A 17,675-nucleotide genomic window follows, 5' to 3' on the forward strand; every position below is an offset into this window, starting at 1 on the left:
GGGAGGCCCCGGGCTGTCTGCTCTTGTATATAAATGCCATTTTTACACACTGAGGGGCCTGGGGACTGGGCCCAGGAGCACAGAACACTTACTTGGCTTTCACTGGTCAAGAATGGGGCCTTCAGGGAAGCAGGGGGATTCTGAACCACAGAGATGCCTCTGCCCTCCCCAAGTATAATGTCCTGGGTGTGACTCTCCCTAGGACAGTCTGTGCCTCTGAGAGCAGGGGGCCCTAGGGAAAGATGGGAAGGGGCTGGACAGAGAAGGCTTAGCATCCCTCAAGACCCATCTTTCTGGACTTTCCATACTTGCCTTTGACACCTGTTCCCTGCTGGGTGGTTGGGCACAAGCGAGCTAGTAGTGGGGAACGGAGCCCAGAGACAGGTGGGGGCTGCCCAGAGCACAGCTGGCTTTGGGCAGAGGGGGGAGGTGATCTGTCAGCCTGGCAGCCTATTCCTGTTTGAGAGGAGAAATCTGAAACCATCTCAGGCTTCAGGGTCAGAGGGCAGCGACTGCATTTGCTCTGTGTCCCTCTGGCTCCCGCCCTGCCTTTAGCCCTCTAAGTTTGCTGGCCCTGAAGCCTGGGCCCCAAAGGCTGTGGGCACCCAGAACCCCCTCCATAATTTTCCAGCCTACTTTCGCCCACCTGGGGACTCTTGGCTCTGCAACCACACCTCTACCCTTTGCATTCGGAACCTGAGCCAGATGTCAACCTGGTGTGACCTTCCTCTCCGTGCCTGAGCTCGGGGCTTTTGGACCCTGCCTGAATTCCTGGGGCACGTGTCACGCAGTTGGCCCCCCACCCTCCCGCCCAGCGCACTCACCAGCACCACCTCCCAGCCCCACTCCCTGTAGATGGGGTCATGGGTCTGTCGCCACAGGTACATGTAGCTCTCCACCACCTCGGGCCGCAGGATGTAGTAGCTCTCACTCAGCTGTGTGGCCACGGCCTCCCTGCCCGAGTTAAACCAGAAGGCCTCAGGCCCCAGTTTGGTATCTGCGGGGAGGACCAAGCGGAGGACCTGGGTCAGACCTCCCAGCACCTGCTTTTCAGGACCCAGCTGCCCCAGGAGCGCTCTCAGTGGCCTGGAAGCCCTGGCAGGTTGACTGGCCCAGGTCGGGCCCTTGCCTGCACTACCGAGCCTGGCAATGCCCAGCTTCCCTCTTGGCCCAGGCGGGCCAAAGCAAGACCCTTGAGGCCTCGAACACTGCGTAGTTTTAGAATCTGAGAGTCCAAATGAACTACCCAGTCATCTGGGGAGAAAAAGGTTTGGGAGATGTTCCCCAACTTGTGTTTTGAGACATAAACTCTGCAAGATGTCAACCAGCCTGGAAAGGATCTCAGGTTTAAGGACGTTTGGGGAACAGGGGGTCAATGAAGTGAAACAGTCTCCTGTCTGCGGGACTTAGCAGGTCCTTTAACATGCATCTGCGGTGCTGCTCCTCCACAGAGAAAGACCCCTTTCTCAGGGAACTGCCTTTCCCACCTCCCAGAAGGAGCCTTCCAGAGCTGACAGGCTGGGATGCTGCTGAGCTCAGACCGGGGAAGAACTGCCCAGAAGGCACATACTCAGACAGAGGCAGCTAGATAAAGAGGGCTTAAAGAGGTCTGAGATGTTTTTTTTTTAAATTTTTTTATTTATTTTATTTTTTTGTTGTTGTTGTTGTTTTAAGATTATTTGTTTATTTGAGAGAGAAAGCACGTATGATAGAGAGGCAGAGGAAGGGGGGAGGGAGAGAGAGAGACGATGAGCCTGGGAAGGGGCAGAGGGGGAAGCAGGCTCCCCGCTGAGCTGGGAGCCTGATAACGTGGGGCTCGATCCCAGGACCAACTCACTAAGCCATGCAGGCACCCCTCAGTTTTTTGTGGGTTTTTTGGGTCCCTGGTGTGTTTTTGGACAATTTGGCGCCTATCTGCCGGACGGCCATAATCATAACCACACAGTCACCTCCTCTACTTTCAAGGGCTGTGCTGGGTGCTTTAGGTATATTATTTTGATCCTTAACCAATGTTGTTTTTTTGCTCTCGTTTTTTGGGGTTTTTTTTTCCTCCTTGTTTTGCTTTTTCTAAAGTAGGTATTAGTGTCTCTCTCTCTCAGGCATATGGAAACTGAGGATCAGAGAGGCTAAGTACTTTGTCCAAGGTCGCATAGCGAGCTGTGACTGAGTTGGGATGTGACTCTGGATCTGTCTGATGCCCTTTCCCTGGACTGTGCTCTTGTTCTTTCCCTCCTGGGTCTGAGACTCTAGGCCCCGAGGTCAGGCGAGAGAGGTCAGCTTCGCCTCCCTTCAGCGCCTGCACACCCTGAGTTGGTCAAGTGCCGGGCTCTGGTCCTAAGTGTGCCTTCCTTCTTCCCAACGGATCAGGACCCCAAGAAGTCCCAGGTTGTTCTTAGATGACCGGAGCCTCACAGGACATCCTACTCTTCCATGGAGGGCTTCACAGAAGGGTTGTGCCGTTAGCCGGACCGTGGCCTCGTCGAGTTCTTGGATGCTTGCGGCTGCTCCTGACCGATAGCAAAGAGCCATTTTGCCCAAGCTGCGGACAGGGTCGGGGCACAAGCGCCCGCCGTGGCTGTCCGTGGACGGGTGGGCTGGCTGGAACACCATGCTCTCTTACGTGGATGTCTTTTATGGCCTGGGTTGATTGTCCCACACAAACTGTGAGCTTTTTATTATTCCTGAGATTTCCTTTTTGATTCCCGGTTCTGGGTCTTTGAAGGGAACTGCAGACCCGTTGTCAGGACCCCCTTGTGAATTGCGGGCTTCGTGTAACCAGGTCTGGGAGATCTACATTCCGCTGGAGGGTCGCAGACGCCTTTCAAGCTAACACACGCCTTCCAGGCTGGGGCTGAAGGCGGCCGGCGATGTGCTCTCTATGGGACCCTCTATCTCATCCTGGGAGACTCGTGTTATTGTTCCCGTTGAACAGATGAGACCCCGCAGGTGAGTGGCAGAGTGGCACCTGAGCCAGGTTTATGGCAAATCTTAGGTCCTCTCCTCTAACCAAGGCTGGGATTACACTTAGAGCAGTGAGCCCCTCTTGGGGCCCCCGGGGGAGGGCTTTTTCTGAGGGGCACTGTCTGCAGAGGGAGCACACAAGAGGCAGCTGGGCGTCAGAAGACCTCAGATGACATCAGAAGCTACTTGCGCACCGTGTGACTTTGGCGAAGTCACTTCCCTGCTCTGGGATGACTCGGTTTCCCCACGTGTTAAGACAAGGCTCATGTTCTCTAACGTGCCTTTTGACTCTAGCATTTGACAATTCTGCGATGAGTGTTAGGCGGGGAAGGTCAAGAGGCTCTGGAGCCTTCTGGTATCTTGATTCAAAGAGGGTGATAAACGGGGTGTGCTAGAGGTGGTAAGATCCCCCAAATGGAGGGGCGCCGGGGAGGAAAGGCAGAGGGACACTCAGGGGTAAGGGCCCAGGGAGAAGGGATCTGCCAGGCTCAGGAAGCCCGGAGGACTCTTCACTCTGTGCCCCTTACACCGGACCTCGGCCAAGTTCTCTCTGGGCCTCAGTTTACCTGTGTTGTGAGGTTTGGCAATGGTGCAGGTCAAATGCTGAACAACACTCGGCACAGGTGCTTGATACGTCACCCCTATTTTCCTTTGCACTCAGGGTACAGTCTCAGTGCATCGACAGCACACCCCTCGTACAAATTCTCCATAACTTCCAAGGCAAGACTGCCCTAAGACCGTGTGTTCCCTTCACTCACTGCCGCTCCGCTGGTTTTTCTAGTTCTTCCTGGTATCTAGCCTCAGTCTCTCCTGCCGCCCCTTCCCCTTGCAGGGTTACCTGAGCGGGCGTACGATTCGTGGCACGTCTTGGTGATCTGGGCTGCGAGCTCTCGGTAGTGGGCCCTCTTTTCTTCCTTGGCATCCTCAGCGCCGAGGGCGATCATGCCCCCAGAGAAACAGGCCAGGTGCCCCATCTTGTGGTCCAGAATCCCCCCTCGCCACTCGGCAATGTAGGTCAGCCCCCCAGGAGAGACATTCACCAAGTAGGTCTCTATTGCCTGGGAGCAAGGTGGGAGTTGGACAGGGGGGAGGGGCATAGGAGAGGGGACAGAGAAGGGAGGGGGAGAGGACGGAAAAATAAACATTTGCAGACAGTAGTGAACGCAGCTCTGCTGAGCCCTCCATCCCAGGCAAAGGAGGTCCTTGATCTTGGCTGGCGGCTGGCGGTGGTCCCTGATGGGGCCGCAGGAGGTTCTGCTACTCGCCTGGCTGAGGCCTGGTGCCTGCTGGGTTTTGGACACAAGGCAGCTCCCTGGACTGAGTCTCCTATTTAGACTTTTTAAAATAAATATTTTATTTTTAAATAATTTCTACACCCAGTGTGGGGCTCAAACTCACAACCCTGAGATCAAGAGTTACATCCTCTACCAACTGAGCCAGCCAGGTGCCCCTCTTATTTAAACTTTTATATCTTCTATGTATAAATATTTTTTAAAAAATCTTTAAAAATTCTTATCCATCCTCCATGATGTCCTCTGTTAGGGAATCTTAACCTGGAGCCCAGCTGGCCTGTGGACAGGCTCCAGGGGGTCCAGAGGCCACTCAAATTGTATGTGACACTCTCATGTATGTGCATTTCCCTGGGAAGAGGGTCTCTATATTTTATCTGGTTTTCGAAAAGGACCCACGGAAAGTTAAGAGCTGCTCTCTACAGGCCCTTAACATACACCTTCTCATTTGATGACCGCGACAACCCTGGCACATGGCTGTCATGTCCTCTACAGACAAAAGGGTCAAGTGGCTCATCCCACGTCACCCAGCCACGCCAGGACAAGGGCCCCCACATGCCCAAACTGGGCATTTTCTACTACCTAATGGCTGCTCCTTCTGGTAGCAAGGGGCTTTGAGAGTCCCCCGTCCCCAACTTCCACAGGAGATGATACGGCTGGTAAAGACCCTAAGGAAGTTGGGGGATGCGGCGTCAGGCCAGGGTGCCCCCCACTCCCTGCTGTTGGTCCCTGGGAGCCTGGAGACAGAAGTGATGGCAGTGCCTGCGGCTCTGGATCCGGGCCGGGCCTCTGGGGCCCTGGCCAGGCCTCTTCCTGCATCCCTGCCCCTCTCGTCTATTCCCCAGGGGTCTCTGCTCTCTGTAAATAATGGACTAGTTTAACCTGATGCCACAGACATGGCTCCCAGGAGCAGATTCCTCAGGTTGAAATCCCACCTCTGTCAGCTCCAAGCTGTGTGACATTTGCGGGTTCTGCAGGCCCTCTGGGCCTTGATTGCCAAGTAAATGTATGAAAGGGGGACAGGACGTAAACCACCTCCCGGGTCGTGAGGATCAAATGCGGTGTGCGTGCAGAGCTCAGCACACTTGCTCGCACGGCGTCCTCAGCACGTGCTGGCTCGGACAGTTCCTCTCCAGTCCGTCCCCTGTCCCAGCCTCTTCCCAGTCACACCCCTCTCCTCTCACTGAGTCCTTGAGTTTTCCATGAGCAGAGGCTCGGGGCAGGGGATGAAGCCCCTGAAAACACTCAGCCTGGACCCTGACTCGGGGAGTTCACCTGTTAGGAGATTCCCAACAAAATCAAACACACACGGGAATTATGATTTGTGGTCAGCATTTTGAAAGAAACATGCTCTGCCTAGACTCCATGGCCCCAGCTTGCCTTTGCGCATGCGCCACCCATCCAGGCCATTGCCGCGGGGCTCACCTCCCGTTCCCTTTCCACCGGGTGCTCTCCCCACCTTGTGCATCCGTCCGTGTATGTTCTGTGTCAACCCTGTCTCTCTCTCTCCCAGGACTCTGCCGCCTGACGGCAGAAGCCACCAGCACCCCACTCTCCAGCCAGGAGCAGGCATACAGTAAGTGCTCAAACAACATTCGCTCCTGGATCCATTCCTTTCCCCCTTCTGCAAGGTCCCGCACGGTGGGCTGGCTGCAGGACCCTCACTGAATAGCAGGTGGGGAAGTTCTGATGATGTGCGTGGCAAACTACCTGGGCCATGGGGGCAGAGCACCGAAGGGGCCTAGGGAGCCGCCCACTCCCGGGCTGGGTCTGCTCTTGGGCAGAGCATGGTCTGCGCGGGTGGGGAGGAGCGGTGGCAGGCTAGTCCAGGGTGCAGAAATCTGGTCCAGTCACCCGTAGTGGACGCTTGGGGGAAGACAAAGACATCTTGGGGAGACCCCGTGAAGCCTCCTGTGGTGGCGCAGAGACTGTCCCTTCAAGACTGGATCTCATGGATTACTTCCATTTGGGGTTCCCCCCAAGTTAAGTAATCATGGTAAAGAGGAAATGACAGACCAGTCTCATTGTAAGGACACAACTGAGACAAGCAGATAGGTGTAAAGATGAAAAAAAAAAAACAACCATCGAAAAAAACAAAAAAACACACCAAAGCTTTCTAAAACTCTAAGCAAAACACAAGACAGCACAGGCTGGCAACCGACCAGTTAGGCTTAAATCATCCAGGAGACCGGCCGAGCTGAGGGGGAAGAGAGACCTGGACTTGGATGCCAGCTATGCAATGTGAGCGTTGGGTGACTCTGGGCAAATGATTTCCCTTTTTTGAAGACTCCCTCTCCTCATCTGTAACAAGGGAATAATTCCTGGGATGGCCGTGAGGTTATTCAAAGACTCTGCCTTCCTTTGCCTCCTGGAGGGGACCCCATCTGCCTCACTCCCCAGAGGGATTTCAGGCAAGCCAGGCTCCTTTGTGGTTGGCAGGAGCACTGGATCTGGAGTCAGTCGGATCTGTGTTTGCACCCTGGCTTTGACACTGGCTGCCGTGGGACCTGTTTCTCATCTGTAAGATGGGGCTAACTAACTAAGACAAGGTAGTCATGGCACCTGCCTGGAGGAGGCCACCCTGACAGATGCTCTCCCTGTTCTTCTTCTTGCCCCTCCTGTGACTCTCAGGGATGTGCCCTGTTGGCCTGTCTGAATCGTCCCCAACTCACCCCAGCTGGACAGTGGTCTCACCCCCCCAGGGCAGCTTTCCAGGCTGTTTCCTGGGCCCGGGCCCAGACATTCTGATGTAGCCTTGTCAGGGTGCAGCCTGAACAATGGGATTTTACAGCTTCCCCAGTGATTTTTAACGTGTGGACAAGGTTGAGAATTACCAGAATATTCTTCAAAGTCCCAAACTTGCCAGAGGCCCAGTCTTTACCCAGGGTCAGAGATACTCCAGGCTATTCACTGGGGATATCAAATGAGGGGAGCAAAGCCAAGGTTTTCTCCTCTTCAATCAAGTGCTTTCCATAAAACTCCCAGTTTGCTTAAATAATTCATGGCCATTTCTTCCCTTGAAGCGTCAACAACTGTGTGCCCTGAGGGCAGGGAACCAGGCTGCTTGCTAAGTTCATGTTTACCCTGCAAGGAATGGTGGAAAGTGCAGACAGGCCTTTGCCAGCAGCACACTCTGCGCAGGCTGAACACTGATCCCCTGCCAGCAGACACTGGCTGTGGTCTGAGCTCAGCCGAAGCTTAAGCTGGGGCTGAGATGCAGACAGAGATGGGACTAGAGCCCCAGCAGCCGCTTCATGACCAAGGTCTTGGTGCTGGGGAGCTGGGTGGGGAAAACTCATCACCAAGTCTACAGTTTAAAAAGTCCATGGCTGTGGAGGCCTGTTTCAATGGGCTTCCTTTAAGCACTACCATTCCTGGCCAGATTCATGCAGTCAGAGGATGGTTATAGCTCATTCATCCACCTATCCATCTGTTTATACCCATCCATCCACCATATCCACCCATGTATCCATCTTTCCACCTGCCTATCCACCTATCCATCCATCTATCCTCTACCAACCCACCCATCTGTCCTTCCACCCACATATCCACCCACCCATCCATCCATCCACCCATCTACCCTTCTACCTGCCCATCCATCCACCCACTCATCCATCTATCCCTCCCTCCCTCCATCCATCCACCCGCCCATCCATCCATCCATCCATCCATCCATCCATCCATCCATCCATCCCTTTAGCAATCATGTGTTCATTTGTTCACATGGTTATCGTACACTTTCTATGTACAGGTACTATTGTAGGAGTGAGGCAGACAGGGTGAGCGACCAGATGAGATCCTTGCTCCTAGATAGCTCACATTCTACTTGGGGAAGACAGACAACGAACAAGTAAGAAACATGCGCACGGAGTAATTTTCAATGTTGATGAAGGTGAAGAAAAGCCTAAGTCGGGTGTATGTGACAGAGAGAGGCTGTGAAAGGCCAGTTTCCAGCGGCATTTGACTTGACCGATAAATGAGGCCCAGCCATTTGAATGCTATTTCAGGTAGAGAGGACAGGAGATACAAAAGCTCTGAAGTGGGAATGAGTCTGGTGTGTCTGAGGAAGACGGGGGACCAGAGCTGAGAGTAAAGGGGAAAGAGTTCAAGGTGATTGGTAGGTCTAGATCATGTGGGCAAAGGGGAGGAGTTTAGCTTCTTCCAAATGCAAAAGGGGAGCTAGTGAGGTAGGGACATGGATTTCCAGTTCTGGCTGCTTTGCAGAGGGAGAATGGACTTCAAAGGGGAGGGAATCAAGAAGTCTAGTTAGGGGAACACGACACCTCGACGTGGTGGCAGAGTAGATCCAAGTTGCTCAACTTACTTTGTGGGGAAACTGAGGCCTGGAGCCTACCCAGTGCCTTTTCCTTAGTTGGGCTCCGAAGTACCTACTGATGGGCTAATGGGATTCCGTAACCCTCTTTCCAATAGCTCAGGCTAACCACCTTCCTCTTCTATCCTAATTCCCCCTCTCTTTGGAGAGACTCATCTCAGCCTACCACACCTTGCTCAGTTCACACCCTGTAGACAGACAAGCGGTAGGGAGAGACAGTTGGGGGGATACTGGGAATGGCTTAGAAGATCGGCTTTAGCTTCAGCTCTGCTAGCTCTGTACTGTGTGGCTTTGAGCAAGTGCCTTCCCCTCTCTGGGCCTTGTTTCCCATCCCCATAAAGAAAAGGAGCAGAATTGGATGCTCTACTGAAGGAAGCCTTCCCCGCTTACATAGCCTAATTACAACCCCTCAGGCTCTGCAGGGAAATGGCTGAGGGTCTTGCTTTGGCAGCCTCATTGGGGGGCTCCCAGGCCAGTGTCTGGCTGTGTTCTGGTCTCTAACACATTCATGGAAGCCCAGACACCGTGATTTCTGAATCAGACTGACTGCCACTCCCTGTAAGACCTCAGACCAATGGCTTTACCACCTCGAGCGTGGGTTTTGCGTCTGTAAAACAAGGATGCTAAAGTGGCCCTAATTTCAAGGCATCGGAGTAGTCACAGCTGGCTGTGCAAAGCACGTGGCTGGGAGGGAGAAGATCTTGTTCTTCTGGCCATGGGGGAGGGGTGGGTGAGGCCTTGACAACTCAGGGGTCAGGGCCAGAGCTGGGGTGAATGGCCAGCTGCCCACGAAGGAGCAGGTGCCCGTCTTACCTCCAAGGCTTCGTAGTACATATCTTTAGCCTCCACATCTGTCTTGGCTGACATCAACCAGGATTTGATCAAATATTCATAAAAACTGTCCCCGAGGCCTCCAACTGAGACATGGTCTGTGAGGAGAGAGAGGACAGCATGTTACCTCCAACTGTTGAGGCTGCCGGGCCGGCCTCCCAGAGAGAATGCATCCAGGCAGTGAGCCCCCCGTCTCCGGAGGACCACATGCGGGTGGGGAGCAAGCCTTTTGCTGGCAGCCTCTGAGCCCTGTGGGAGCAGGGGCAGACAGGAAGCCCCGGGGCGGGACTTGGGGAACCCAGGGCCATCCTGAGCTCTGCTGTCTGCTGCATGAGCGCACGGCTCACCCAGGTGTATAAATCATGTCGCTTTAGCAGGCCAAGGACGGCAGGGCCTCTGGTTATTAACTGTAAATGAGTTGCATTTCTTTAAAAAGATAATCTGGTGGCAGGGAGTTCAGAGATTTTTATTACCCGGTGACAAACATGGTAATTAATGCTGGGCAGGTTCATAAAAGGCCACGGAAAGGAGGGACGGGAGGCTTAATTGAGTCAGAATATGGAGCCACTTGGAAAAACCAAGCTTCTGCTGAGCAGACTAGGAGAAATGGAGTTTCCAGGGAGCAGGGGGTCGGGGAGAATTGGGTCGGAGGAGCCCGTCTTTGCCCTGGGGGCATCTGCCTGGAGTGGCCCCCATGGGGCAGGACTGAATGACTCTGCCCAGCGCCAACTCTGGAGAAGGATGGTCAACCAGGAGCACTTAACCAGAGAAGCGAGACAGGGACAGCTCTTCACGCACGTGCTTTAAAAATTAATAACAGGGAAGCATAAAGGCACTGAATAGCTGTAACAAAGAGCAAACTTCAGTTCCCTGCTAAGATGCACTTAAGCAGAGAGACAGAGAGAGGAAGGAAAATGGGAGCAGAGTAAAGCGGGGTGGGGTTGCTGGCGAGGGTATTTCCAGCTCCCCTGGAGAAAGTGGGGGTAGGAAGAGAGAAAGGAGGGAAAGTCGGTGGGGGGAAGAGGGAAAGGAACAGAGAATCCATCAAAAGCTGTCATTTCTCCAGGGTCTACTGTGGGCCCGGAGCCTTACTGTACTATCTGTAACAACCTCCCAAGAACCCGGCAAGGTGGGCACGGCCAACCCCTCTCCCGGAGGGGACAACTATGGGCAGGCCTGCAGAGCTCCTCTAAGGCCACCAAGGTGGCAGAGCTCTCGCTTTCTGCCGCTTTACAGCTAACCAGAGCACGAACGCGTGCTGCGTCTCTGCCTGGAGATAGAAAAGACAAGTGTGAGGAGAGCGGGACCCAAAGTCAGAGGGTAAAGACAGGTGGGGACCAGCAAAGTGGGCTGAGAGGAACACCCAGAGTAAACCAGCCCTTCCAGCTCCCTCCGGCCCCATAAATAAATCATGGCCCAGCAAGGGCTCGGGACCTGTAAAAACTAGAACCAGAGAAATCCTGAGCCTCGGGAAAGCGCAGGAGGGGGTCCGTGGGGGCTGGATCCTGCTGTGTGAAGAGATACTCAGCAACACAGCACACCCCCAACCCCCCCATTGCGACACGGCGGGCAGAGCACAGAGGAAGGGGCAGGAGCACACCGGCCCAGCGCGGAGACGCCCGCGTCCGCAGCTGCAGCAGGAGGTATGTGCCTGGCAGGGGTTAGGGAAGGCTGCAAGTCAAACCAGGCCGGCCTCTGCTGAGGGGACCCCCCTCTCCCCACACGCTCACAGCCCACAGGCCGGCAGTGGGGGAGCCCGCCATCTCCACACTCCTTGGGGCCTGCCGCCTGTCACTGTTTTCTCTGCCACCCAGACACTCCTAGCCCTCTGCCTCCCCAGTCATCTCCCACCTGTGGTGACCCCTCCACCAGGAACACCCCTGCTGCCCCTTGCATGGCCAGCACCTCCTCACTGCTACACCCCAGCTCAGGCATCCCCTCTGCAGAGAGGCCTTTCTCAGTATTCTCATAAGCCTGCTCACCGTCCTTCCCTACGGGGTGGGGGGGGACCCGAGGATCAGGTGAGAGAAGGCGCACGCAAATCTGGCCCCGTGGCGCCTCACGTGGGAAGCACTCCGTGACAGCCGATCCTTCCACTGCTGGGTGTGTGCTTGCCCTTGGCGGCTCCCAGAGCAGTGGTGTCAGTGTCCGCTTATGTGTCTGCCTCCTCCTCCAGGCTGTGGGCTCTCTATGGGGAGGGGGCGAGTATGACTCGCATTTTACGCCCGCTGACTGTATGGCACACTGTGGACACCCAGTAAGTTCCCGAAGGAAAGAAAGGAAGGGAGGTTTGAGCTGTGCTGGGAAGGGCCTTGAATGCCAAGCCAAAGAGTTGGGACTTCATCATGTGATTGCAGTGTGCTTAGGACGTGGCTGAGGGCTCCACCTGGTGGGTGTGTGCATGAGAGGGGAGTCAAGCCCCCGGGTGTTTGCAATAGGACACCCTCTTGGGGATGTGTGAACGATTCTCATTTGGAAGTCCCACTGCTTTCTGGCTAGTGTGTGCCTGCGGTGTCCTGCCCCAGCACCGTGTGGTACATAGAGAGCCCAGAGTGGGAATTAGAAGACACAGATCTGCCATTAGCTCAGGGCAAGCCATTTTCCTCTCTGGGCCTCCACCTTTTGATCAATAAAATGCAAGAGGAGCGTGAATTGGTGTCCATGAGCCTGAGCAGAGAGGGGCCCTGCTGCTTGCTGACCATGTACGTCAATACTGTCATCACACTTGGCAGCAAGAGGTGGTCACATACAGCCTGAGGAACTGGGTGGTGGGAAAGTACCAAGAACCCGGGAGAGGCGGCTACACTGCTAACCCCACTGGGGAGAATGTGGACTTGCCACACCCTCCCGCTGAGGAAAATGGGGGATTCAGGCAGCGGACCAGGCAGACAAGTCCCTCCAGGGGCCACGCTGACTGGCAGGCAGCCTTCTGAGCTCTACGTGGCTCTGCGAGGATGGGTCTCGTCTGTGCCAGGTACCAGCAGGAGCCTGGTGGACTTGTCCTGGCCATGAGTCCTAGTGGCAGGAGGGTCTTGGACTCCCCCATTACCCTGCAGCTCAGTGTTCAGCAGGAGTGGGGGGGCCACAGGAGCAAGGGCATGGGACCAGGACACACCCCCAACTTTCCCTCCCCAAGCTGCAGCTCCTGTGGTTGCAAATGGGCTGACCAAGGATTTAAGAAGAGGAAAGAAAGTAAACACCCTGAGCTTACGCAAGCTGGGAATGTTCTCGTCCGTTGGAAAAACACACAATTACCAAAAAATCCCAGTGAAACCACAGAGAACCTGAGATGAGCCTGGTTGCCGGAGCAGGGGGTTGGGGAAGAGGCAGGCAGGTGCCCAGATGAGCAGGACTCTAGCTTTCCCTCTGCCCTTTAGCAGGCCTCGGATTCATGTTTTATTAATATGAAACAATTTTCCATATGTGACCGACTTTGCTCAGCCCTGCGACCCCTGGTGCAGCCTGAAAAGAAAGTTCTGCTTCTCAGCGGGGTGGGGGTGGGGAGGCTCCCTGGAATTTGCCAAGGTAGCTGCTCAGACAGGGAGGTCACGCCCCTCTCCCTCCCGGTGGCTTCTGCTGCATAGTCCCGGAGCAGCTAAGGCTGGCAGTCGGGTAGTTTATCTCTTTACCCAGTCAGGCCTTGCAATTAAAAGCAGTAACAGTTATTGAACTGTCTTCCCATGGCCATAATCTGTAATTCAAACCTTCATTTTCTCCCTGCACTTTTGGATTTGGCAGTGTGTTTTGGTTAAAAATACTTTGTATTTCTGCAAATGGTTCTTGCAGGAGGCCACTTGGGGGTGAGGTCATCAAGTCCTTGGGTCACATTTTCTGGGCCTCCTGGACCTGCAGTCACAGAGGCCCAGGGTTGTGAGAATAAGGCCTCGGCAGTTTCTCCCCGGTGTCCCTGCAGGCTGGCCTGACCCCCAGGCCCTGCTTGCATACTTTTACTTGTTACCTTTTGGCACAACACATATCATCTTTGGAAGATGAACTGAAATCCGTTTCCTGGAGCTTCTGACCATTATTCCCCCATCTCTCCATGGTGCACAAAAAAGCTATCTCGAGCTCTTCCCCCATTTGCAAGAGAGGAGATCAAGGCTTGCAGTGATAAAGGGCATTTCCCGGAGCCATGCAGTCATCAGTCTCCCGTACTTTGCTCCGAGCCCTTGCTGATGTCATAACAACTAGGGTTGGCGGCAGGGGAGAGGAAGAGGGCTCCTTGTATCAGCAGAAATGGTGGAGGTGTGGGGGGGGGGGGGGGCAAGCCCTTAGAGGCAGGGCTGAAGGAAGCTGCCGCCACCAATTCGTGCTGTGACCTCCTGGCAGGAGCAATCCCAGGGTCCTGGGAGACTTTCCCACACCCTCCAGCTTGCATGTCCCCGCAAACCCCCTTCTGTTTCGGTGGGTGGAGCTGGGGGCTATCAGTGAGGTTCCCGGGCCCACGCGGTAAATTCATGATTTTTGTATCACTATATAGTTAGGCTCTGGATTAAGGCTGGAGGTGGGGCACCCAATCCAAGGGGCTGGGAGAGGACACGTGGTCTTTCCTGGGACCAGCCCTGGAGCAGATAGATGGTGCCATGTGGAATGGCCCCACTAGTCTGGGGGATGACTAAAGAGGCTTCAGTGGCACCCTAAGAGACGGAAGCCTGGAGGCAGGGAGTGTGCAGGGGATGTAGAGGGCAGGCCTTGTGACAGGGCAGCCACCACACCTGTCACACAGGATGACACAAGGGCAGCGAAAACCCCCACGGTGGCTGGCATCCGGGAGCATGGAGCAAAGGCCTCGCTGGCCTGGGGCTCTGACAAACGTATCCCTGCTCACTTGGCCCAGGTGCCTCGCACGGGATCTTGGTGGCAGTGACCGCAAGGCGGGCGGCGGCTTCCCCATACTTACGTTGCATCCAGTTCCCACTCACTGGGCTCAGGAAGTTGGGGTAGAGGCCGAAGGGCTTGTTGATCTTTCTGAGGACCTTTCGGATGTTCCTGACCTGCCAAGAAATGGACAAGAGACGCACCCTCACTTTCTGGAAGGAGCCGGCAGTGCTCAGTGGCCACTGCTGAAGGAGGGAGCTTGTTCAGATCTGAAGAGGAAACCGCTCAGGCGAGGCAGGAGGGAGAGCTGCGTGACAACAGCAGGCCGCAGCCTGGAGGTGGCGAGATGGCCACGCCCTGGGCCCACGTGTGAGGCATGGCAGGACACGGCCACGGGGGAGCCTGGCCACTGCCTTTGCACTGACCCCTCTGCCTGGGGCCCTGCTAGGCCCCCCACGCTCCCCTCACTTCACCCCTTCCTCACTGTGCATTGCTTTGGAGGGATGGGCCTTTTCAGGTGGGGCGGGGGGTAGTTCCTATAAGCGATAGTAGCTACGGGTAAAACTGCCTTTTAATAGGTCAGAGATGGTCAATAGCAGCGATTTCATACGGTTCAACCAAGGAATAAGTTATTGTGTCAGACATCATAGGAACCATTGCAGAGGAAAGGCCTGGGCTCCTTTATACCCCTGCCCTAACAACAGCTGCGAACATTTCTCAGTCCTTCTGACCCAGACCCAACACCTGCATCACCTCGGAACCTTCGAACAACCCATCTGGTATTGTCTCTGTGGAACAGGCGACAAACCCGCATCCCGGAGTTTCAGCGGCCTGCCGGTGGTCGGAGCTCTTAAGTGACAGAGCCAGGACACAAGGCAGGGCTCGGCTGGCCATGCGGAGTAGCCCTTGTGTCCGACACAGGTCAGGGCAGGGACCGTGCAGTAACACACCGCAAAGGCTGCCCGGCTGGAGCAGGAAGAAGCTGGATTTGCAACCTCTGGGGCTACAAAGGGCAAGAGGGAAGGCTTTATCCCTTGGGGTCTGCTCTCTGGCAGGACACATAATCCTTCCGGCACAGAATCCTCGAGAACAGCAAGGCCCTCAGGGACAGTGCTGTACCGTGCTTGTAGATTTATCTACAAGGCGAGGAGCAGGGAGAGCAGCCTTTCAGCTGTCAGACCTTTCTTTCCAGGGAACGGCACTTTGCTTTACCACATGAGATTTCATATCCATTAATGTTAACGGAGTCCATTATAGGGGACAGGAATGTGCTTGTACCTGAGTTATTCTCGACTGTCCTGGTGGTGAGCAGTGAAGCAGGCTAAATTAGCTCCCCTGGAGGGTACGGGTGCTTCTAGAATTTGGGCCAATTTGTTGACTGCCAATAATTGCCTCTGTGGGAGGCATGATTGGGGGATGAAAATAGCCAGAGAATATAAATGTAGAGGGAGACAGAGAGACAGGCAGATGGACTCGAGGGGGAAAGCCTGAAGCCTGCTATATTAATCTGGTCTTCAAAGAACGTGGGCTCTGGAGTCAGAAAGTCCTGGGCTTGGATCCTTATCACTTACCAGCTGGATGACCAGGACAAGTGACTGAACCTCTCTGTTTCCTCCTCTGTAAAATGCGGGTAACAAGAAGACCCACCTCAGGGTCTGGAGGGGTGGACAGAAACACTATAAAGGTACCCGACACAATGTAAGTGTTGGGGCGGTGGTGGCAAGTTTGTCCAGACTAACCAGGGACTAGAGTGAGCTCTCTGTCCCGCTCCAGCGTGAGCCAGTCACAACCTTCCCAGTGGAGTCTGACTCAAGAGCAAAGGAAACGGGGAGGCTGGGGGAGGGAAGGCTTGGAGGTAGGAAAACAGATCAGCAAATAAGACCCATCAGGAAGTGGGATGGAACTTCTTTCACAAACTTGCAAGGCGGACTGTCACAGGGTGCCAGGGTCCTCCCAGTACAGGCTCTGAAGGCAGGTCTGACGTGACAAGCTATTTAAGGGGGCAGGTAGTGAACTCCAACACAGAGGAAGTGATCAAGGGGCTGAAAAGCTCTTCTTGAGCTTCCCAAGAATGCTCAGGGAGAGTCCCATACTGAATAAGCAGTGCTCTTAAATCTGGCATCAAAAAGCACACGGGTGCTTATTAAAAATGCATATTCCCAGGCCTGGGGGACGTTCGGAGATGTGTTTCCTCTAGGCTCGCAGAATGATGTTGGAGGCTGGCTGGTGGACACACAGCTGGTGGGAACTGCTGGGTAGAGGTGTGAACCTATGGTCTCCCGGCTCCCTTGGCACCCCAAGAGTCCAACCTTCAGAGAAGGGAAGGCTTTGGGAGGGGAGACGCCTCCAAAGGGATATTCCCAGAGGTAAGACTTTAGCTCCTTAGGTAGGACTCAGGGTGGGGACAGCTGCTGGTGGAGCCCAAGTGCCCTCTGAGGATCTGTGTGAACCCTTCCCTTCCTGGGGTTTAGTGTTAGACCCGAGGAGACACTTCTAGACGGTGGGGACTGCCACGGGCAGTCATGTGGAGGAACACCTTCTTCCGGAGGGCTTCACAGAGGGGAAGGAGCGGGCAGCTGTCAGACGGGCTGACAGCCTGGAGGCCAGCTCTCAGCACCCCTTGTGGCCTGAGCCAACCTGGTAACAAACAGGAAGGGCAGACGTGTGCCTCTGCCGTGGAGTGCAATCGCTTTGCCAGCCTGCTGACAACGTGAGTTAGGCAGGCATCTGGAAGGAGAAGGCAGCAGATCGCACATGAAAAAGTTAACTGTCTCTGGAAAGGGGCCTTCTGCACCCGGTGGCCAATTCCTGCCAACGGGAGCGGGTGCCTGGATTTCAGTTCGTGCATTCTCCCCCGATTCCACATGTGCGTGGCTGCCGCCGAGCTGACAGCCCCGGCGAGAACCTCGCTGGCAGCCTCATCTCCTCCCTGCCCCGGCAGAACCCCGATGACTCCCTGCGCGCACCTTCCTGCCACCTGACTTCGGGCATGCACTCGCCGGGCTCCTGCAGCAGGCAGCAACGGTATTATCTATTATCAGTGACCAGAGGCCCCCCCTGCTGGTTGGGAACCTGCTGAGTGGGGAGAAGAGGGAGGAGCCATTGGGGGTGGGGGAGCGGGGAGAACACTTGCCTTTTCTGCGAAGACCTGGTTGCCAGAGAGCTCGGTCAGGTGTAAGAACTCTAGGTGCAGGGACCCGAACTCAGCCAGGATGCTGCTGCTCCCGGCCATGGCCCAGCCCCAGCTCCTGTTGGAGCCACTGTGAAAAGACAGAAGCACCCCTGTCAGTCTGCTGCTGCTGGGGCTGGCTCCCCTGCTGAGAGTAATGTGTGTGGGGGGTGGTACCCGCTCACTAGGCCCTGTCCCGGGAGCTCCCGCCATCTGATCTCCCTCCGTTACTCCATCCTGGGAGTCAGTACCGATAACAGCCCCAGTTGCTGAT

General features: G+C 55.2%; 1 protein-coding gene across 2 annotated transcripts in view; it reads right to left on the minus strand.

Annotated features, from left to right (window-relative positions):
* MAN1C1 (mannosidase alpha class 1C member 1) overlaps positions 1 to 17,675 on the minus strand; it is a 139,197-nt gene that overhangs the window by 5,590 nt on the left and 115,932 nt on the right. For both annotated transcript variants that reach the window (XM_045997080.1, XM_045997090.1), the window contains exons 6-10: positions 17,366 to 17,492; positions 14,315 to 14,408; positions 9,397 to 9,512; positions 3,800 to 4,019; positions 825 to 997 (exon numbers count right to left, since the gene is read on the minus strand). In XM_045997080.1, coding sequence (XP_045853036.1) covers positions 825 to 997; positions 3,800 to 4,019; positions 9,397 to 9,512; positions 14,315 to 14,408; positions 17,366 to 17,492 — 730 coding nt within the window. The remainder of the gene's footprint in view (positions 1 to 824; positions 998 to 3,799; positions 4,020 to 9,396; positions 9,513 to 14,314; positions 14,409 to 17,365; positions 17,493 to 17,675) is intronic.

The sequence above is a fragment of the Meles meles genome, chromosome 1 (genome assembly GCF_922984935.1).
Source record: "Meles meles chromosome 1, mMelMel3.1 paternal haplotype, whole genome shotgun sequence".
NCBI lineage: Eukaryota > Metazoa > Chordata > Mammalia > Carnivora > Mustelidae > Meles > Meles meles.